This window comes from Sesamum indicum, linkage group LG8, assembly GCF_026168435.1.
Source record: "Sesamum indicum cultivar Baizhima isolate 11 linkage group LG8, ASM2616843v1, whole genome shotgun sequence".
NCBI classification, from domain to species: Eukaryota; Viridiplantae; Streptophyta; class Magnoliopsida; order Lamiales; family Pedaliaceae; genus Sesamum; species Sesamum indicum.
In genome coordinates this window covers 16353218-16377453 of record NC_142664.1, presented here as the reverse complement: position 1 = coordinate 16377453, position 24236 = coordinate 16353218, and the positions used below count along the sequence as shown (strand labels likewise).

Below are 24236 nucleotides of genomic sequence, written 5' to 3'. Positions count from 1 at the left end.
CTCTAAACTTGCTTCACATAAAATTAAGAAGTCTAAAACTAAATACATAGTACAATTTCAGGAAAGAAGAGATATAGGATATGGACTACTGAACTAGCCGAATACATAATGTAATATTACAAAATTGTCATTTAAAAAGTTAATTTAAGGATAAATTACAATGATCTCCCTTGAAATTTGACATAATTATGAATACTTCCTCGTTGTTTGAAAAATTATAAATACACCCCTAATGTTTGATGCAATATTGTAATCATAAGATGAAGGTATGAAATTGTCAACTTTGCCCTTACTGTATTCTTTCTTAAAAAAATAAAAATTCATAAAAAAAATCAAACGGCTGGATGAAAATTTTTTAAAAATTATAAAAAAATTATTCACTTAGTCCATAAAAAAATAAAAAAAAATTAAAAATAAATAAATTTATTATTCTTAATCCACAAGGGCATTTTGATCCGTGCACCAGAAAAAAGAAATAAAACCTAATGGATGGGCTAATTGCTAGACAACTATTATAATCAGAAGGGTATTAGTAATTTTTCGAACAATGAGAAAATATTCATAATTATTATGCCAAATGTTAAAGAAGATTTATCCTTAACTTAAATTCCATTGATATAATATGTAAATGTTATATTAGAAAAGTTAGAATATATATTAATTAAATACCATATGTAACCTACTTTAACAAAATTCAATACAAGTTCATTCCATTAATTATTCGTTAAAAATTAATAAAATAATATCTAGGTACCTAGTTACATTAGATGATTATTCCTTTTCGCTGTTACCTTATGACTTTTGAACTTAATTACCATTAAAATCACAGTGAAATGCATGATGAGTTAAGTTTTTTCTGTAGTAATAATTAGACTTGACAAATAATAAGTTATGATAGAAAAAATAGCATCACAATCCTTTGTATTTAAGTATTTCAAAATATATATAAGGACTGTAATCAAGCTATGTAGAACTTAATATGAATTAATTTTTTAAATTATTTATCCTCAATTGTGAAATTGAAATCAAAATAGGATTTATTTTTTTGTGTTGAATAACATGGAAGCCAAACATAGCCTTACACAGACAAATTTCCACCTAATTTTTCCTTCACAACTCAACGGAGGGTACTCACGCAAATGAAAATTAAAAACTTTGCCTACCAAGTCCGACTATTTGAAAATGTGAGGTACTAAAACTAAAAAAGGGATATACTTTAGGTATGAAAAGTGAAATAATCCCTACTTTCTTACATTCACTTCTAAGCATATGCTTTCTAGGTTACAAATATTGGAAAAATTACAATTTTAATCTTGTGCGGGAGGTGATAATATTATTTTTTTATGAATTTATTTTAATAATTTTATTTTGTAGTTTAAAAATTTTGCACATTAAGACAAAAATAATTCATTTTGATAACTTGCGGTTTTCCAATCACCTGCATGAGAATATATTCCGCTTCAAAGTATACAATTTGTTGACACTTTTAGAACTGAGTAATTTATGATTTTTTAGCATTTGATATTAGATGCTCTACGGAACTTCTGATTTTGATGAATTTGGAGGGTTTTCTTTTCTTTTTTCTTTTTAAGAAAAAAGCGCTATTTTTATATTGAAAACCAAAGTGAGCCAAAATATAGCCATCCATTGTTTGATTACAACACCACTGAAAAACTAAGAATAACGATTAATTACATTTACATCGCTTTAGAATAGGTTTGAATACATTAATATTGTTTATCTTTTACGAAATTACAATTACATAATTTTAATGGATGGTAGTAGAATGTATCTTATGGGGTGTTGTGTAAGCTTTTGCCCCTAAATAGGGAATATACTTGTAATTACAACTACTACTTAACATATTTGAGCACTCATTACGTTTAGCCATAAGGAGAAATTGTCGTGCTTGAGTGATAAGTTCCTGCGCCTTTATGCTGATCCTTCGAAATTTTTCATGTTGCTATTTGTCCATAACGACCAACAGAGAGTGAGAAGCAATGCAAAGTCCCTAGCATAGGTCCAAGCAGTCATGAACCCGTCGCATTGATTCCTCCATGCTTGGTAACGACGACTAGTCATTCATAGCAAAAGATGGTGATTTTTGTTGCTGTATACGGAAATGATATAATAAAAGCATTTTTTTTATAGCAAATACTCTTTTGCTATGAATTTTTCATTTTTTTTCAAAAAGCCGCCTGTGCTTAGGTGGGGGGTATAGTAGACCCTTACTTGTTTATTAACTCAGTAAAAATTATAGTGTGTACAATTCAAAATTAGTAAACAAGGAGTACTTACTCCTTTTACAATCAAAAAAATTCTAATCTATGTGTAATATCAATGATTAACACTAAAAAACAAAGTCTATCTGAGCCTAGAAAACAAAGAGAATTTGACCTATAGACATGCCCATCTGTATGCTGGTGCATCGGACCTGCTGCGTAGTGCCCTCGCCAATCTCTCCCCCAATGCCCGACCTGAAATCAATCTCTAAGCATCACTCAAACTCACCGGCGAAGGTAGGGAGTGCCCAGTTTATCAAGTCGGATAATACTTCGCAATACTCCCGTAATGTCCTCCTTATATATAACCCGAGTCAATTGTCGAGAAGCGTCGTCCTTCTGAAGATGATCAACTGCTCCATTAGCCTCTCGAAAAACATGTTGTACGTCTGATACTAATTCCTGTTGGAGCTGCACAATGTGCATGATCAAATGCTGCACCTCCCACATCCTAGATGCTCATGACTGTAAGAGTTGGACGTGTCCACCTCAACTACTATGGGTGCTAAAGTGTGTGCTCGAGCTAGCTCTATACCACACCAGACAGCAGTAAGCTCTGAGACCATACTAGTGGTTGTACCCAAAGCAAACTGGTATGCTAGACGCACCTGTCCAACTGCATCCCGAATAATGCCTGTTGTTGCTGCCGGCCCGGGGTTCCCAAGCGAGTACCTATCTGAATTAAGCTTGAACCACGCCAGAGAGGGGTACTCCAACGCACCACTCTGGGTGCCCGAGGCACCACCGGCCTGAAGCAAAAATCCATAGCCAACGCCTGGTGCAAGTCACCCTTCCACTGTATGCTCGTCACGACCCGTGCTGCATATAGGGTGTGGAGATGGGCTGAATCTCCAATATGATGCCCATGGCCGTAAAATGTACTCCATGATATTTTGTAGCATTTCGCTGCGTCCAAGTAGACCATAGAATCAGAAATGGTACCAAAGTGCGAATATGCAAATCTGAGTGAAACGGAGTAGAGTGTCGCCAGAAGTGCACCATATGAAGCAGGTCCCCCATTTCACAAAGGTAAAGTCCAAAGATGTTAGCAAAGTACAGTCACACATCATATAATCGAAAATTTTAACCCCGTAAAATGTCTACTCCGGCGACCTAAACATCGACCCATCATAGGATTAGTTCGGATCATTGGAGTATATATAGAGTTCCATCATAGGTACGATATATTTTGACCCATAAAAAATATTATTAGGAGTGCTTTCGTAATTTATAATATTACATATATATGGGCCCTAATGTACATTATTGATGTGTTATTGTTTATTGTAATTACATAAAAGCATTAATTACATTTGGACCCCTTTAAAATTTAATTATACTTGATTTTTAAAAACTTCTAAAATTATGTACACTTGCACCCGCGCCAAGAATATTTTATTTATAGTTGTATCCTTTTCATTAGGCCGGGTTTGAATGAAGTGGTGATTTCAATAAAAATTTATATAAATTTTTTAATTTTATTTCTCATTCAACATTCTATATAATTTATTAACAAACATATCCTAGCTAGTAATATATTTTAATATTTATAAGAGGGTAAATATAATATACTTAACATGAAAAGATATTATCGAATTATTGTCTTTTGATAAAACATATCCGTTGTTGAAGCAAGAAAACAACAATATTATCAATAATTTAGACGAAATGTTGAATGGAAATTAAATTAGAAGTCTTTTTTTGGTTTTCTTTTGTTTTTGACGAAGTGAACATTTTTTGTCCAAACCCTAACCAGAGGAGCACAGTTGTAAACAAATTGAATTCTGAAAAGGGGTATAAATGGATTTCCAAACTTTTGAAAAAAAAATATAATTTTATATTTTTATAGTAGTTTACCTATACTATATATTAAGTGAGAGCACCCTTTTGGTGTTTAACTTAATTTCGACATGTTATTTATTTTTAAAATTTTAAATTAATTAATTAATTATTTCTTAACTTCTTTCACAACTACTTTTTGGTGGTTATTTTCTTTCATGCTATTTTTTTACTCTCCTACATAAATATTTATTATCTTCATTTGTCAATTTCTTTATAAATCAAAATATTTATATTAATTAATTATCTTAATATAGATTTTTAAATGCTTTTCTAAATTCTAAAAATTAATAACATAGTTTATATAAATATTTTATTTTCATTCATTTTTAAAAATTATGCACGTATATAAAATACGCTACACTTACTCGTAATAATAAAAGAACTTTTATGAATATGGGGGTTGGACCACTTTCCATACTATGTAAAACACTTATATTTTACATTATTAAAATTTAGATTATGAATTTCAATTTCTAACAACAAATTTTCCGAATTTATTTGGATAAATCAAAATTCATAAGATTTTAAATTATTCAACTTTCATTTCAATCTATGTTTTTTAACATTAATAAATTTCAAAATCTTTTAATATGAAGTTGTTTGAAATTCTTCGCTCCAATCTAAGCCCATCAATCCAAATATCAGCAAACATAAATTATGTTTGATTGAATATCCAATATATATCATATGCATACATTCTTTTACTTTAAGATTGATATGAGTTATGCAAGATGAGATTTAGGCAAAATTACCTATTAGGGTAGGTGAAATTAATAACGCCAAACATATATAAAACATATTAATTTTGCTGCTGTTTGATCGTCGGATTTCTGTGAATTTTCTGCTGCGTTCTTGCTGAATTTTGTTGCTGTTTGTTCGTCGGACTTCTGCGTATTCTCTGCTGCGTTCTTGCTAAATTTTGCTGTTGTTCGTTAGTCGGATTTCAGCGAATTTTGTGCAGCGTTCGCTGAATTTTGCTGTTGTTCGTTAGTCGGATTTCAGCGAATTTTCTGCTGCGTTCGCTGAATTTTGCTGCTGTTCGTTAGTTGGATTTCAACGAATTTTCTGCTGCGTTCGCTGAATTTTGCTGCTGTTTGTTCGTGGGACTTGAATTTTCTGCTGCATTCTTGTTTGCTGCGGTTCTTCTGCGAATATTCTGCTGCATTCTTGCTGATTTTGGCTGCTGATTTGTTGCTGGAATTTGATGAATTTTGCTGCTTGATATTGTATTTGGTCGGATTTCCTTCTCTGCTGCTGCGCTGTTCTTTCACGGTTGTTGCTGCAATTTCGCTGTGAATCGGTGCCATTTTTCTGGATTTGCTCGTCTGAATTCCGTCGGATTTTGCTGCGCTGTTTGTTGATTTTTACTGCTGTAATTCGTCGGATTTCTGCAATTTCTCTGCTGCTGTATTTGCTGAATTTCGTCAGATTTTGTGTTGTTGATCATCGGAGTTTTTGACGAGGTTTGGGCTGTTGACTGGCGGCTGACTGTGTATTGGTAGTATGTTTGCTACGGCAGGGGGTTTGTCGCCCCCAGTGCGGTCTTATTGTGATGCGGTTGCCTGTGCAGCTGTGCATCCTCCACCACCACCGGTATCTTTTGAGACATCTTCATTCCGCCCGATGGGTGTTCTTTCTCGGGATCAGGGAATGAAGGTGCTGAGGTTTTCATCCGATGAAATTTCTCGATTATCCCTACCATTTCGTTATGCCTTGGTAGGGAAATTCTCGCATGGCTATCCATCCATGCAAAATCTTCGACGTTGGATGCTGGCCCAGGGATTTCGTGGGGATTTCTCTGTTGGGGCCATTAATGTCCGGCATGTCTTCATCAAATTTGCATTGGAGGAGGATTATACTAATCTTTGGATTAAATCTATTTGGTTTGTAGAAGGATTTCCTATGCGTGTCTTTAAATGGACACCCACATTTAATCCAAGGGAAGAGTCGCCTATTGTTCTAGTGTGGGTTCGTTTGCTAGAGTTGCCGATCCAGTTTTTTGATCGGGAGGCATTGTTTAGCATTGCCCGTATGTTGGGGACACCTCTCAGGACGGATGTATCTACAACGACTTTGGTACGACCTAGTGTGGCACGGGTTTGCGTTGAGATTAACTTACTTGAGCCACTACAGACGGAAATCGGGCTCGGGATTGGGACAGAAGTGATCATCCAGCCTGTAATTTACGAGCGGCTGCCTAAGTATTGTGGGGCTTGCAAGCACTTAGGACGTGATGAAGATGAGTGCTATGAGAAGCACAGATCAAAGGCCCCACCGGTTAGGCCTGCAAATAAAGATGATTCTCCACCGGCTATCCCTGATCAGGAGGATCTTCGGGTGAAATTGTATGCATTGCGGGCTCAAAAGAATTTGAGAGATCGCCGTAAAGGTAAGCGTGTGGCTTTTGATGATAGTGCGACCCAGTCTCGCCTTGGGGCTAGTACTAGTGGCTCTAAGGCGGCGGAGGGTGAATTGCAGGAAGCTGCGCCTCAAAAAGACGAGTCCAAAACAGAGGTGGAAGAAGTGGTGCACTTGCCGGAAGATGAGGATGATGGGATGGTGAAAGATAGTCATGTCAATAAAGTGGTTGACTCACACGCTACACTGAAAGATAAGCGTCATTCTAGGAATGGGAAGGAGACGGCGGTTCCGGAGGTACTGCCAAAGGTTCCTGAGTTGGGAGAGTCTGACACGAGGCCAGACGATGAGCAGGTAGGTACATGTGTTGTGCCAGCATTCCAAACAGCGAGTTTGCCTTGCGAGTTGCCAGGTTCTGGTAAATACAGTAGATCACGAGTTGCCTAACTGTGCTACAGTGACAAATGATGAGGCTTTAGGCCCGACGGTGGAGGGCGTTATTCAGAGGGATGAGGAGGATGTCTCTAGGAGGTTGGCACGCCATCGGCGAGGTCGGTCCATGGGAGATGCACCTACAGATCATTCTGCTTCGCCAGATCGTGGGAAGACAGTCTCCCCACCCCGTAGGATCGTCACGAGGAGTACTATATGATCTACTCTCCCTTGATCGATGAAAAGATTATTTTGGAACGTTTGGGGAATTGGAAATGATCCTACACAGAGGGTCTTGAATCGGGTCAGAAAATAACATCACCTGGATTTCTTGGCGATCATGGGGCCTATGATCTCCCTTTAGGGAAGGTTTATGGCGAGGGGGCTGGAATTTAAGGAGGTGGTTTCGAATTGTGTGAATCAAATATGGTATTTCTGGGGACCGGAGGTACAGTGTTGAGTTTTGATCGATCATGAGCAGTTTCTGCACCTCCACTTGGAATCAAATAAGTGGCCGAAACCGTTGTTTGTTACAACGGTATATGCTAAATGTGATATGGTGGAGCAGCGAGATCTTTGGGTTGGCCTTCGATTGATATCGGTTGGCTCTTCGCTTGGATTGTGGGAGGGGATTTCAATACTGTCCTCTGCCCAGAGGAACGGTCGGGGGCGCTGCCCCGAGTGGTATCGCAATGTTGGATTTCCATGACATGATTGCGGACTGTGCCCTTACAGATGCCGGTTATACTGGGAGCCCTTACACCTGGTATAGTCGTCGATTGCGACAATGTCTAGATCGGGTCCTGGTGACTGATAGTTGGATGGACGTATTTTCGAAAACACAAGTTACTCATCTTGAGCTCTCCAAATCGGATCATCATGGATTATTGGTTGTTGCAGAGACTATTGTGACGCAAAAGGCATCATCTTTTCGGTTTCAACACATGTGGATCATGCATCTGGAATTTCTTGAGGTTGTTCGTCGGAATTGGCAATACCCAACGATCGGGAGTGGTATGGTTCGCCTTCAGCAGAAATTGACTCGCTGGAAGCACTGTCTGAAGGAATGGAACAGAACAGTCTTTGGGAATGTGTTTGATAGGGTTGCAGCGGCAGAGTGAGATCTCAAGGAGGCTGATGAGGCATATGATATTGATCCTTGTGATCGCACGCTTGTGGAGCGGAGTCGGTGCTCGGCAGTGTTGGTTCGGGTGTTGACCCAAGAGGAGACATTTTGGAAACAAAATACCGGGATGAAATGGGCTAAAGATGGGGAGCGAAACACGAGATACTTCCACTCTTTAGTTCAGAAGAGGAGGTTTCGTGGCACGATCTTTGAGATACAACATGAGGGGGAGGTTTTAACTGATCCAGTAGAAATTAATAGATCGGCGGCTTCTTTCTTTGAGCAGCTCCTATCCGCAGAGCCAGCGTTTCCCGACGAGATGGATCGAGATTGCCTAGAGGATGGCTTGATAGATGAGGACAGGTGTTTCTTGTGTGCCATGCCGACGATGGCAGTGGTTCGGGAGGCAGTTTTCTGCATTGAGCCGGAGAGTGTTGCAGGACCAGATGGATTTGGGGCGATTTTCTATCATACCTGTTGTGATCTCGTCTCAGAGGATGTTTTCTGTGCAGTATCTGAGTTTTTCCGTGGTATAGCTATGTCGAAGAGTTTCACAGCTACTACCATCTCTCTTATTCCAAAGACCGCCAGCCTAGTTTCTTGGAGTGAATATCGGCCGATAAGTTTATGTAATGTTTCGAATAAGATCTGCACGAAGTTGATGTCCATCAGACTTGGGCATGTCTTGCCGAAGGTGTTATCCCCATCCCAGAGTGGGTTTGTCCCGGGACGATTGTTGAGTGATAATGTCCTTTTGGCGCAAGAATTAGTTTACTCATTGGAGTCGCGCCGGTCGGAGGCGAATGTTATTTTTAAGCTTGATATGGCCAAGGCTTATGATCGGGTTAACTGGGAGTTCCTCTTTCAGGTCTTGCGACTAAAGGGCTTCCCGCAGCATTAGATTGACTTGGTGGTTAATGCTGTATCAAACTGTTAGTTCTCAGTCCTAGTGAATGGAGAGCACGCTGGATTCTTTCATTCGACACGCGGCTTGCGGCAGGGGGATCCATTATCCCAGGCGTTATTTGTGCTTGCTGCTGATTACTTATCTCAGGGACTGAATAGGCTTTTTGTGGCGCACCCAACGATGTATTACCAATCACCGGGTCGGGTTCGGGTATCTCACCAAGCATATGCCGATGATATGATGATCTTTGCTAACATCTGCAGGCAGCACATGCAATTACTCCGTGATTTTCTCCACGCATATGAGCGAGTGCCCGGACAACAGATAAATAACGCAAAGAGTTCTTTTATTCTGAGCCGGCAGGTACCATCGTCACAATTACAAGAGGTACAATACGTTATGGGTTACCAGCTGAAATATCTCCCAGTCACATATTTGGGTGTCCCTTTGTACAAGGGTAATCGGAAGGCATGTTTATTTCATTCGCTCATTTCCAGAATACGTGACATGCTACAGGGGTGGGCGATGACGAATCTATCCCATGGAGGGAGGCTAGCCTTGATTCGAAGTGTGTTGCAGGCTATGCCTTTACATCTGCTTCAAGTAATCCATCCACCTAAATATGTCTTGATAACCATTGAGCGCATATTCAAAGGTTTCTTTTGGGGCTCGTACAATGGCCGCCGGCATATTCATTGGTGTTCATGGGATAAGATGTGTAGACCAGTAGCAGAAGGTGGTTTGGCTATTCGGAGTTTGGCAGAGTATGTTAGGACTTTTTCGATGAAGCTTTGGTGGCGATTTAGGCTTAAATCATCCTTGTGGTCGGAATACTTGCATGATCGCTATTGTAGGACTCTTCACCCTACTCATGTGCCGTATAATCGCAATCATTCCTCTGTTTGGCATCGCTTCTGTCGGATCAGGGATGTGGCAGAACCTCTAATCTTCTGGACTTTGGGCCAAGGCGCAGTATCTTTCTGGCATGATAATTGGTTTGGTGAGAAGCCTCTAGCCCAGCTCGTTCAAGGGGCACTATGGAGCCGATATGTTATTATTGGCATGAAGGAGAATGGAATGTTCCCAAAATTTTCAGGATAGTCCCGCCACAGATCGCGCATATTATCTGCCGAATTCCTATTGCAGCGGGATAGAGGGACAAAATTGTGTGGACCGCGACGAGTAATGGGACATTTTCCAGCATCGGCCTGGGAGGCCATTCGAGTGGCGTCTCCTCGGCGGCAACTCTTTACAGATATATGGCACCGATCCTTGAGGCCAACATTGTCCGTCTTTTTGTGGCGGCTTTTCCAGGATTTGATACCAGTGGATGAACACATGAAGCGAAAGGGCGTTAGTTTCGCATCAAAATGTCAATGTTGTGAGGCAGAGGAGAGCATCTCTCATCTCTTTGTAGAAGGGGCAGTAGTTCGGGATGTGTGGCTGCACTTTGCTAACGTATTTGGGCTTCAGCTGTGTGAAATCGGAGACCTGTTTCATATGGTGCATTTTTGGCGATACTCTACCCCGTTTCACTCAGATTTGCATGTTCGCACTTTGGTCCCATTTCTAATTCTATGGTCTACTTGGACGCAGTGCAATGCTGCAAAATATCATGGGGCACATTTTACGGCCACGGGCACCATATTGGAGGTTCAGCGCCACCTTCGCACGTTGTATGCGGCTCGGATCATGACGAGCATACAGTGGAAGGGTGACTTGCACCGGGCATTGGCTATGGGGTTCTGCTTCAGGCCGATAGTGCCTCAGGCACCCAAAGTGGTGCGTTGGAGTAACCCCTCACTGCCGTGGTTCAAACTTAATTCGGATGGGTCATCGCTCGGAAATCCCGGGCCCGCAGCAGCGGCAGGCATTATTCGGGATGCAAATGGACAGGTGCGTTTGGCATACCAGTTCGCTTTGGGCACAGCCACTAGTGTGGTCTCAGAGCTTACTGCTGTCTGGCGAGGTTTAGAGCTAGCTCGAGCACATAGTTTAGCACCCATAGTGGTTGAGGTGGACGCCACAGTCGTTCTCCAACTCTTACAGTCTAGGGCATTTGGGATATGGGAGGTGCAACATTTGATCATGCGCATTGTGCAGCTCCAACAGGAATTAGGATCGGACGTACGACATATTTTTCGAGAGGCTAATGGAGCGGCTGATCATCTTGCGAAGGATGCCGCTTCTCGCCAGTTGACTCGAGTTATGTATGAGGAGGACATTACGGGAGTACTGCGAGGCATTATCCGACTTGATAAAATGGGCACTCCATACCTTCGCCGGTGAGCTTGCGATCGGGCATTGGGGAGAGATTAGCGAGGGCACTACGCAGTTGCACTAGTGGGATGGGCATGTCTACAAGCCAAATTCTACTTGTTATCTAGGCTCAATAGAATTGTGTTGTATTTTTTTTAGTGTTAATCACTGATGTTGCACATAGATTAGAATTTTCTTTAACTGTAAAGGGAGTAAGTACTCCTTGTTTACCGCTTTTCAATTGTACACTCTATAATTTTTTCGAATTAATAAACAGGTAGGGGTCCACCAAACCCCCCGCCTAGGCACAGGCGACTTTCTCCAAAAAAAAAAAAAAAAAACAACATATATAAAACAGAAATGGGTTTTTAAATTAAATTATATATATTCTTTTCTTTTCTTATTTATTTTCTATGAAAGTAACGATTATATAATTATATTAATATTTTAATAAATTAAACAAACAAATAATATATATTCATTAATACGTGAATATAGTAAAAAATCATACAATAAATTATAATAAACTTAAATAAAATAGAACTCATCTGTACCCACTTATTGATGCATGCATACTATCTTGCATGATTTAGACCAAAGTATTTATTTTTAGCATTTAAAGGAACATTCATTCTGGACATGATTATATTATATTGTAATCTTTACTAGCTATATATAATCATTAACATCGTCAGTGTCATGTTAATTATTATAATTATTAAACATATAAATATAATTTCTCGTCAGTTTCATGCAATATAGAAATAAAGAAACCATCATTTTCCATTGCTGCTTTCGTAGATTAAGTATAAATAGATATGAATTATAAGTTTGCTGGAAAAATTCAAAGTTAGGGAGTGACAATTTTGATCCTATTCAAATTACACTTTATAATTTGGTTTTATAATTTTCAAATATTAGGAAAATTTTAGTCCTTTCTGGCTGATTTGACCGGAGAACTCCACGTCATCAGTCATGTCAATATCTAATTGAGGCTTTCGGTGGATTTGATGATGTGGCACGCTAAATTGTAATTTTAATTGCAATGTTGGTCCTATATTTTGAAAAGGTTGGCAATTTTGGTCCTTGAACTTTTGATATAGCCATTTTAGTCTTCTGTCTTTCAAAATAGTAGCGATTATGGCCTTTGAGCAAAATTAGTGATCATTCTGACATTTTATGACAAAAGCTTAATAGTCCTATCATATGCTCTAAATCAAGCACAATACGTTTTCGAATTACAATTAATCCTTCATAAACTTCATACCTTAGTTTGACCACCTAGCCACCAGTTGCAACCCTTGATTTTATGGACTTCATCCAACCATACTAATACAATAGATGGTTCCAAGCTAAATAGTCTTAGCACCTCATTTGTTGCTGAACAAGTCAAGTACTTATAAATTATCTATTGCGGTAGTGTAGTTGAAAGAAGTTTGTAAACCCAAGGGCTTAGAATACCTAGTAGCAAGGCAGTCAAACCAAGATATGAAGTTTATCAAGGCTTGATGTTATTTTAGAAACACATTGAGTTTGATTAGAAGCATATAATATGACTATTGAACTTTTCTCATAAAAGGGAAAATATTCAATAATTTGGCTAGCTTGAGGACCAAAATCACTATAATTTTTAAGATGGAGGACTAAAAGCGCTACATCCAAAGTTAGAAGACCAAAATTGTCAACCCTTAAAGATAAAAAAACCATGATTGCAATTAAAAATTACAACTTGGATTGCTACATCAGCAAATTCATGGAAGCTCCACCACAATGATGACTCTCTTGTCTTGCGAGCGTTGAAGCTTGCTTTTTCTCCAGAGTTTTCTTGGTCATCAATACAATCTGTCCTTAATAAACCAATCTAATTCTCTAAAAAATCAGAATTTTGTACTTATCTCAGATCCTCCCTATGTCTTGATCGAGCTTGTGTAGGTAGATGTTGCCTAGTAGGGCTGATAGTAATACACTGTGTGGGATGGAGTAAGGGCCCTTCTCACCTCCTACGAGTCGTCTGGCGGAAAAAACTTTCTAAATAGAGTAAAAGAACTTGGGATCTTCAATCTCATAGAATTTCAGAAAAAAGTTGCATTTGTCTTACACAACAAAATGAATTAAATACGTTCATATAGCCGAAAGAGCCAAAGGGTCAACAGGTCATGTTTTACTACAATTACTTGAATTTGGATAACACCCTTTTTGGATTGGGTATGGCTTCGATTATAGTTAATTAGGTGAAGTTACAGAAACAAAGGGATTTCGAACCCTCGGTAAATAAAAATCTATATAGCAATTCCAATTCTACGCGTTAAACCACTCGACCATCTCTTCTACATAATGATTATTACCCAAAAACCAAGTGAATAGCAAGTTATTCATATTAGAATATCATTGGATAGGTATGTCCTAACTATAAAAATAGAAAATCTTTTTCATTCCCTTGCTAAGAGTGAAATGGTGGGATCCTTAAATCAGTTACCCCCCTTGCTTTTCGTAGGTTTCGCTTTACTAAACAAGGCCATTCAATCAAAACAGAAGGAGGTCCTCATCCTTACTTTACGATTGGTCACTTTTCCTAAATTGTACACCAATTACATAACAAGTGTAATTCACTTGCAATGTGATTGGTTAAGGTTTGCCCGAGCGGAGTCCGGGTAAGAATTTTTCGTTAGTTAAACGTGAAAGGCAAGAGGGGATTTTAGAGAGATGAATAGGCGATAGCTATTCCCAAGCATATTCTGAAGAGTTTTGAAATCGAAACATACATTGAATATTTGGATGAAAGAAAACGATGAATAAGCTTAGGAAATGTGGAGTACTAATCACAATGATAATAAGAAAGAGAGTGAATGAGAATAAAATAATTTGTACAAATAGCAAGAACCTAAGCAAATTACCGAGCTTGAGGCACAAAAAATAATGCAAAAATGCTGAGCAAGCAATTCAAGAGATTGAGAGTCGTAGTGAACCTTCTCTCACAACCACATCATATCAACCAAGAGACATATTGCAGGTATTGTTTTAGTTTACTTCTTAAATTAATGCTTATTTTTCTATTGTCCTGTATATACCCTTTATTAATTAAACAATTTTCTTGTTAATAGGTGAGACGACTAAGCAAAATGAGAGTCATAACGGTAACTTTATTCATTTACTCTCACACACTTTTTACTCTAGAACAACAGCAAGGCTACGAGTTCCTGCTCAATTTTTGCACCTCTACAAACATATTTCATCTTATATTTTAATATTTTATCATTCAACTTCAATTATTTTACCTTATATTACATTATTTTCAAGTGTTTTCTTACTCATTTTTCAATAAATTTTTTACTAACTTAAGCATTAGAGTGCTAATATTTATTTTGGATGTTAATCCTCCTTTAGTCTTAGGAATTTTTTGCAGATCTTTCAACCATTGAGTGTTGTTGAACTCCACTGCACATTATTCGTATTAAATAATTTTGTTGTTTACCGGGGGTTTCTCTAACATTGTGGCCTCAATAAATGTAAGTAAATATATGTATCTCTCCTTTTAGTTTTTCATATTGTGATTACTAGTAACTTCTTTTATTTTAGAAAAATCGATCAAACTTTAAGAGCAACAATACCAATTGTTGTTAAAAGAGGTGTTAGTTTCATTAGTATTTTCAAGTTGAGAGCCACTTTTGGGAATCAAGCTAGAGCCTCCATATTTTTCCCTCAGATTGCTTCAGTACCTCCACTTGGATCCTAGCATGTTGCATTGAAGACCGAAGTTGCATCGAAGAGTGCTGCAGCTAAGCCTCTCTTCAAGCCCCCTGGAAGAATAATGACTAATAGGTCTTCAAAGAGTGCTAGTTCTTTTAGAAATTTGGTAACTCATATGATTGAAACTAGCTAACAGTTCGTCCGGTGCTACATCATAGGCTCATTGGGAGCATAGATAATTACGGGTTAAATTTTGGACTATTTCAAAAGTCTAAGAAATTTGGTCATAATATTCCATAACATCCTAGCAATAACATGGTATTTTCGTATTTTTGGTCCCATAGTTTACGGATTTTCTTTTCCGGTACCAAAACTATTAAAAAATTTATAAATTTAATCCCAAAAGTCTTTTTCCGTTAAGTTTTAATGACAAGTAACAAAACTCCGTTAATCTTTAACTATTAACTTGCTTTTTTGGTCGGACAAAGGAGGGAAGTTTCCTTTTATGGTCCCACGATTTACGAAATTTGGTACCAAAATTGTTAAAAAAATTGTGAGTTAGTCCCAAAACTTTATTTTCATTGATTTTTATTATTAATAACTAAATCAATGCACACAATCTAAAACTTATTTTATTAAATCAACATCACTCTTACCAGATCATGGTGGAATAGACAAATAATTTACTTATTCATATTTATTATATTATAATTTGTGATTATAATATAAATTTTTATTCATATCTATATTTATAATCAGATAAACAAACAACAATGTACAACTTATTATTATAAAATAAAAAAATAATAAAATGAAAAAAACAATGTGTTCATCATTTTTTTTTCTAATTATTTAACACGGTAATATTCTAAAAATTGAGAAGTTTCAAACATACAAATATTTGTTGCTCAATCACATAACAATTGTTGCGATAATGAATTTCTAGATCACAAACATGGCCTTATATGGACAAACTCCCCCGTTAATTTTTCATCCAAAATTGGATTGACCGTTTGTCTTAATGATCAACCTAATGAGGATACTCAGGCAAATGAAAGTTAAAAACTTTAAATACCAAGTCTGATGACTTAAAAACCTGGAATACTGAAATTAAAAAAGGGTTATAATTTGGGTTTGAAAAGTGAAATTATCCCTTTTGGGATCTAAAAAGAAAACCCATAAATCATGGAACCAAAAATACAATATCCCTTTTTGTGGCACCAAAAAAGCAATTTAGCATACAAGAAGTACTAATTATGCAAAATTGACTAAGAGAACACTTGGACAATGGTCGAAAAGGTAGAAGTTTGGAACAGACAGTGGCCCCTCACAAAAAAAGTGGTGGGAGCTTATATTCTTCTCAAAGATGATTGTGCGTATAGGTAGATTGCCCTATATCTCTTTCCAGAGCAAAAAAATACGTAATCACTGTTTAAAATTCTACCATCAAACTACATAATTTAAGAGCTATGGCTTACATCGATGCGAACACTCTTAAAATGCAACCTCTTCTTATTTCACAACATTCTTATTTTATTTTTCAAAATTATTTTTATGGAGCTTTGGGTAAGCTTACACATTTAACTATCACTAACGTATAATCTTGTTTAGAATTATTCTTAGGACATTTTCCACCTATGAACTATACATAAAGTGTATGTTTCCCCTAAACTATAAAATGTAACAAAATACCTCCTCATAATATAAACCAAGTATTTATGGCGAAAACATTCTTATTAGTTATCTCCTAAAAATATGTCTATTACAATCATTCCCCTAAACTATAATTTAAATTATTATAGACAATTTTATTTAAAATAAATATTAATTTTTTTATTCTATAATTATTATAGAATTTTTATAAACTCTATACTTAATAATAAGAAAAATATGAGAGAGACAAAAAGAAAAAAATAATAATAACAAAAAAGTATAAAAAAAAAACTCTATAACTTAACGATCCTTATATATTTTACATAATTATTCAAATATTTACATAATTTTTGTTTGTTAGTTATATGTATTTAACTTTTTTTAAAAAAAATAAATTATCAATACAATTTTAAATATTGCATCGAGAATCCATATACATACATGAGCTGTGAAATATACAAATCTTTAATATAATTAATCTATAATATTCTATAATATTTTTAGTAATGATAAGATATATTTTAAATACTCGTACATGTAATTGAATAAAAATTTAAAATTAAGTTATATAACATACTTTTTTATAAAATTATATGCATTATATATTAACATGTATTCTTTAACATAAATAATTAGCTTTGTAGATGATATTTTCATATATTGGGCTTGTAAATTCTTTTTGTATTACATAATTTATAACAATTTATAAATTTTAAACATTATTTTATGAAATCTTAGTAAAATTCCAAATAATAAATGTAGTTTTAATAAAGTATATTTTAGGGAGTTAAGTGAGAAGCGCATTTTTTTTTTCGGTAAATACTAGGGTATTTTTTATACCTGTCATACTTTAAAAAGGTAATGCGAGTACATATGGTTTGTGACATCGTGAATAATATATTTAACCTATTATTTTATTACTAATATAACAAAAAAAGTCCTTTTCACTCATAAACAACGATTTGTGACACCGCAAAAACAATATTTTTGTAGTCTCAATAGTACCCTTCAATTAGTTTTATTTTCTTTATTTTTTTTTTTTATAAAATATGATGTATTGGTTTATATATTTTATTTTTATTTATGATATTAAAACCATGAAATATTATTTATTTTATACACATAAAGATGGAAAGCCAAGATGACTAGCACATTAATATATATTGGGATAATTATAATTACTTTCATCTCTATACATAGTGACTAATTTAGTTTTTGTTCCTAAAATATGACATCCATCATTAATGAGAGAATTCGTAACTTGTCAAAAATGTTGGAATGTGTAGAAGTAAATCATAAAATTTAATAGAATTAGATTGAGATATAAATATATATAGCGTTATGGAGTAAATATAGCAACTTAAATTGCACAAAATAAAAAATGGGAGCATCTAAAATATTTGAGCCGGAAGACAAGAGCAGCTTTTTATTTATTTTTATATGCTTCATACATACAAGGGTGAATTAACATACACCCAAGTAAAGTATTTTGCTCAAAGGACAAGCCCAAAACCATAGTTAAAAACATAAACACACACAAGACTGTAGGTTATTTTGTTGAATTGGTGGTGGAACCCACAGATTTGTAAGAGCAGCAGCAATTGAATTTCTTCTTCAATTCTCTTCAATTTCATTTGCCATTTGAAATTTCATTAAACCTGCATTTGAATGTGCTTTATTGAGGATCAAAAACTGCAACCCAATTTTGAAGGCTGCTTCAATTTCCTTGGACGTTTTAGACGGTTTCATGTGGGGGGAATTATTGCAATTATAGCCTTCCTTATTGCTGAATTTTTTGGAAGCCTATATATAGGCTTGTCCATTCTTCATTTGAGACACACCAAAAATAACAAACTCTCATTCTTGAGTTTTTTCTAATTCTCACTTTCAGCTTCTATATTGTGTCTAAGATTCGAGTCTCTTGTTTCGATAACAAGCTTCTGAGTGTTTGATCGAGGTGTTCTTCGTTATAGTGCTAAAATTGAAAGAACTGTAATCGTCTTATCCTGGGAGAAATTACGTTGAACCCGGTGCACTGCTGATACGGGGCGTATATTTTCTTCAAGGCAAGCAGTAATTCTGCGATTCGGTTAAAAATTAACGACTTCAAATTGGATTGAGAATTGTTACGATACAATTCTCGTTGTAAGTTTTCGATTTAGCTTTTTTGTCGTAAATAGCGTTTCTAATTGCTTTATGTTATTTGTTCCAACGTGGATTTATTTGCTTTAGATTTCTTAAATCTGATTGTAATATTTTAAAACGTTGTTTCGATTGCTTGAAACCAAATATTTTTCCAGCAATCTTGAAGAAATTATACAGGTTTTGAAAAATCGGATTTTGTTGCTGGAAGTGTTTTGGAAAACGCTATTTTCAAACTCAATTTTTGAAATGTTACTTTTAGTTTCCTAAAGTACTAAAAATGGCCTAGCCGATTTCTGTTGCAATTTCGATCACACAAAAGGTCGACTTGACCGGTTTACCGAACAAGTTTTCGGGCCAATTTTTCAAACGCTGGCAACAACGAATGAAATTTGGTTGACAATGAAAGGACTTTTGTCAGTGATTCAGGTGATCAGACCTGAACCTACTGATACTAATCCCAAAACTGCTAAGATAGCGCAGTGGACAGAAAGGGATCAAATAGCCAGATGAGCGATTTTGTCAGCCCTGTCAAATACGCTCTTCGATGTCTATTGTTCCGATTGTTATACTGCTAAGTCTCTGTGGGATGAGTTAGACCAGAAATATAATACTGAAGAGCAAGGGCTCGAAAAGTATTCTGTTTTCAAGTTCATGAGGTATTTAAATGGTTGAGGACCGGTATGTAGTTGAACAGACTCATGAGATTATCAACCTTGAGCATGCTCTGGCTGATGCTGAGATGAAGCTTCCCGAGAAGTTTCTGTTCATGACCATAGTGGACAAACTTCCCAAATCCTGGGAAAATTTTGGCATGACACTCAAGCATTAGAAAGGGAAATTGTCTCTCGATGATCTTATGATTGCTATCAGCATTGAGGAAGAACATAGAAATCAAACGCACAATATGCCTGTTGAACATCAACCAAGGGCCAATCTTATAGTGAGAAAACAGAAAGTGAATAAGATTAACTCGAATTCGAAAGCCATCAATAAAAGCAAGGCTTCCAAAAATAAGAAACCAAAAGCAGACAAACCATGCTGGAACTGTGGGCAGGTTGGATACTGGGCCAAGCTTTATCCTAATAAAAAGGCCAAGATTGGGCAGGCAGTTGTTAATATGATTGTGGGAGGTTCTAGCAGTACTAGCACCTCAGGAGCAACTGGCGGGTATGTATCTGTACAACCCGAACTCTTGACTATTTACGAACCGTATGATTGGTTGATTGACACTAGAGCGAATGTGCACGTTTGTGCTGATAAATCTCTCTTTGTGTCTTATCAAGCCATCAGTGGAAGGACAATAAGCATGGGGATAGGAAGCGTGGACTTGAAGTTTCCTTTAGGGCGCATTCTGTCGCTAAAAGGAGTTCATCATGTACCCACTGTTAGAAGAAACATTATTAGTGGTTCTGTAATAGTTAGAGAGGGGTATGAATTGGTTTTCAAATTTAATAAAGTTGTAATTCAACAATTTGGTACTTTTGTTGGTAAAGGCTATTTAGACGATGGCTTGTTCAAAGATCGACTTGATAATAATAAAATTGATGTTTCTGATTCTATTATATTGAATGTTGAATCTTCTACTATGTGGCATAGTAGGTTAGATCATTTAAATTTCAATTCGATCAAACGAATGATGAATTTGAATTTAATTCCTAGTCAAAATATTGAACGAAATCACAAATGCCAAGTTTCTGTAGAAGCTAAATAAGTTAGGAAACCCTGTCAGTTGAAAGGGATTCGGAAATACTTGATTTAGTTCACACTAATATTTGTGAGTTCAATGGAGTTTTGACCAGGGATCATAAATGAAATTTTATCACCTTTATAGATGATTGCAGTAGATACTATTATGTGTTTTTCATGAAAAATAAGGATGAAGCCTTAGACAAACTTATTTTGTTTAAAAATGAAGCAGAAACCCAAACTGGTAAGAAACTTAAAAGATTAAGGTCCGATAGAGGAGGAGAGTATGAGTCGAGTAAGTTCAATTAATATTATCAAACTTATGGCATTGTTTATGAAGAGACTCCTCCATATTCCCCTTCGTCTAATGGAATGGCTGAACGAAATAATAAAATATTCAAAGACATGATTAACAGTCTCCTACTAACCTCCGGTTACCAAAGTATTTGTGGGGAGAGGCTTTGAATACGACTTGCCATATTCTGAATAGAGTCCCTCTGAAACAAAATACAAGTACTCCTTTCGAGTTGTGGAAAGTTAGGAAACCAAGCCTCAAATACTTTCGAGTGTGGGGGTGCCTAGCAAAAGTGCTGATCTCGGAACACAAACGAAAGAAATTGGGTCCTAAGACTGTCGATGCTGTGTTCTTGGGCTATGTGAAGACAAGTTATGCCTTAAGATTTCTAAATATTAAATCAAAAATTTCAGGCGTTGAGGTCAACACAGTAGTCGAATTTCGTGATGCTGTGTTTCTAGAAGATGCATTTCCTTTAAAAACAGGAATACCTTCAAATGTTTCGCTTGATAATTCACTTGCCTCCACATCTATTCCTGAACATGTGGAAAAGATGTCAGATGTGGGGGTTAGTTCTAGTAGTTCTAATCAGACTCATGAGGAGTCAGATGAACCTAGACGGAGTAAGAGAGCTAGGATTGTCAAGGATTTTGGAAGTGACTTTGTCACTTACAACGTCGAGGATGATCCGATCACTTTCAAAGATGCTATGGCTTCTTCAGAAGCCAAGCAGTGGAAAGAAGCTGTCAAAAGTGAGATGGACTCCATTGTTTCTAATGGAACGTGGATGCTAGTCGATCTCCCTCCGGGGTGTAATACTATTGGGTGTAAGTGGATTTTTAAAAGGAAACTGAAACCTGATGGGACCATAGATAAGTTTAAAGCCAGATTGGTGGGTAAAGGGTTTAAACAAAAGGAGGGAATAGACTATTTCGATACCTATTCTCCGGTAGCTCGATTTACTACAATCCGGGTGCTTATAGCAGTTGATTCGGTGTATAATCTCCCGATTCATCAGATGGATGTGAAAACAACCTTCTTGTATGGTGAACTCGAGGAAGAAATTTACATGGATCAGCCTGAGCAGTTTGTAGCTCATGGTAATGAGCATAATGTTTGTAAACTTGTTAAGTCTCTATATGGACTTAAACAAGCACCCAAACAGTGGCATGAAAAGTTTGATAAAACTATTCTTGCGTTCGGCTTCACTGTAAATGAGAATGATAAATGCATATACTGCAAGGTTAAAGGAGATAAAATTATAATTCTGTGCCTGTATGTGGATGATATTCTGTTAATAGGGTCATGTCTAGATATTATTATCGAAACCATGTCATTTTTCAAAAATAAGTTTGAAATAAAAGGATATGGGTGAGGCTAATGTGATTCTTAGCATCAAGTTGATTCGATCAACTGATGGAATAGCCATTTCTCAAGCTCATTATGTTGAAAAGATAATTGAGAAATTTGGTTATCAAAACAGTAGAATTGCTAAAACACCATATGATCCTTCTGTAGCTTTATTAAAAAATGAAAGTGGTGTTTCGGTTGCACAGCTAAGGTATTCCCAAATTATTGGGAGCTTACAGTATCTGACAAATGGCACGAGACCAGATATATCTTTTTCTGTCTCTAAGCTGGCTAGATACACTAGTTGTCCTGACAAAACCCATTGGGGTGCTTTGGATAGAGTACTAAGGTACTTAAAGGGCTCGGTGCCACTAGCCATACACTATGGCAGATTCCTGCTGTTCTTGAGGGATATAGTGATGCCAGCTGGATAGCCAAAAACTCCGGAAGTAATGGGTGCTCAGGATATGTTTTTACCTTAGGTGGGGGCGCAGTCTCTTGGAAGTCTGCAAAATAAACTTTGATAACCCGGTCTACGTTTGAAGTCGAGTTATGTGCGTTAGATACGACTGGTACCGAGGCAGAATGGCTATTTGGGTTATTATCACAACTTCCCATTGTAAGTCAGCCTCTTTCACCGATTGTTGTACATTGCGATAGCCAAACGACAATACCAAAGGTGAGGAGTGGTAAATACAATCGAAAGACCAAACGACACATTCGAGTTAGACTAAAGTCTATAAGGGCATAGTGTCAGACAGAGTAATGGGCATTGACTTTGTGGTAACAAAGGACAATATGGCTGATCCTTTGACGAAAGGATTGAATCTGTCACAAGTTCATAAGTCCAGACTGGGGATGGGACTGAAAACCCGTTAGTGATGTATCTACGACGGCAACCCAACCTTTTGAGTGGAGATCCCACAAAGAAGGTTCAATGTGGTATCAACAAGTCGTAAGGGTATGTCAGAGCACCAAATAGACTGATATTTTGTATCTGGAGTCTATCCCCTGAAATTCTGGAAGGTGCTGCTACTGACAAGTATAGTAAGAGTTTATCTCTGAATGGGGTCAAGTCTTAAAAGACGAGATGCTAGCAGTGCATCCCTGGAGACGCCCAACTAAGTGAATATCGTTGTTTGGCCGCAACTAAGGAATTGGGTTATTCCTGAAAATATTCATGAACAGGATTAGGACACATGCCTAAGTGTCAATCCTAAAGATCAACACAAAGCTGGTGGCTTGTTGTTACTGACAGACGTTGTCACACTCACAGGCTTAAATTCAAAGCACAGTTCCATTTGACTGGTGATAACTGAAGTCAAATAACTTAGACAGTGGTTCAAACCGGAAGGTACCATTGTTGAAAGCAAGTCATGGAAACTTGAGTTCAAATCTATGAGTTTGTGGGGGATTGTAGGTTATTTTGTTGAATTGGTGGTGGAACCCACAGATTTGTAACAACAGCAGCAGTTGAATTCCTTCTCCAATTCTCTTCAATTTCATTTTCCATTTGAAATTTCATTAAACCTGTATTTGAATGTGCTTTATTGAGGATCAAAAACTGCAACCCAATTTTGAATGCTGCTTCAATTTCCTTGGACATTTTAGACGATTTCATTTGGGGGGAATTATTGCAATTATAGCCTTCTTTATTGCTGAATTTTTTGGAAGCCTATGTATAGGCTTGTCCATTCTTCATTTGAGACACACCAAAAACAACAAACTCTCATTCTTGAGTTTTCTTTAATTCCCTCTTTCGGCTTCTGTATTGTGTCTAAGATTTGAGTCTCTTGTTTCGATAACAGCTTCTGAGTGTTTGATCGAGGTGTTCTTTAGTATAGTGCTAAAATCGAAAGATCTGTAACCGTCTTATTTTGGGAGAAATTATGTTGAACCCAGTGCACTGCTGATACGAGGCGTATATTTTCTTCAAGGCAAGCAGCAATTCTGCAATTCGGTTAAAAATGAACGACTTCAAATTGGACTGAGAATTGTTACGATACAATTCTCGTTGTAAGTTTTTTATTTAAATTTTTTTTCGTAAATAGCGTTTCTAATTGCTTTATGTTATTTGTTCGAACGTGGCTTTATTTGCTTTTGATTTCTTAAATCCGATTGTAATATTATAAAACGTCGTTTCGATTGCTTGAAACCAAATATTTTTCCAACAAAGACACATACAAACTGTGTCATTTCTCAAGAGGTATTGGA

At 36.7% G+C, this 24236-nt stretch overlaps 1 protein-coding gene across 1 annotated transcript; it reads left to right on the top strand.

The window, feature by feature from the left end:
- The first annotated feature begins 7606 nt into the window (after nt 1-7606).
- Nucleotides 7607-8035, top strand: LOC105179626 (uncharacterized). Its single transcript, XM_011103269.2, has one exon. It carries the CDS (start codon nt 7607-7609, stop codon nt 8033-8035), a length of 429 nt encoding a protein of 142 aa, XP_011101571.2.
- The last annotated feature ends 16201 nt before the right edge of the window (nt 8036-24236 follow it).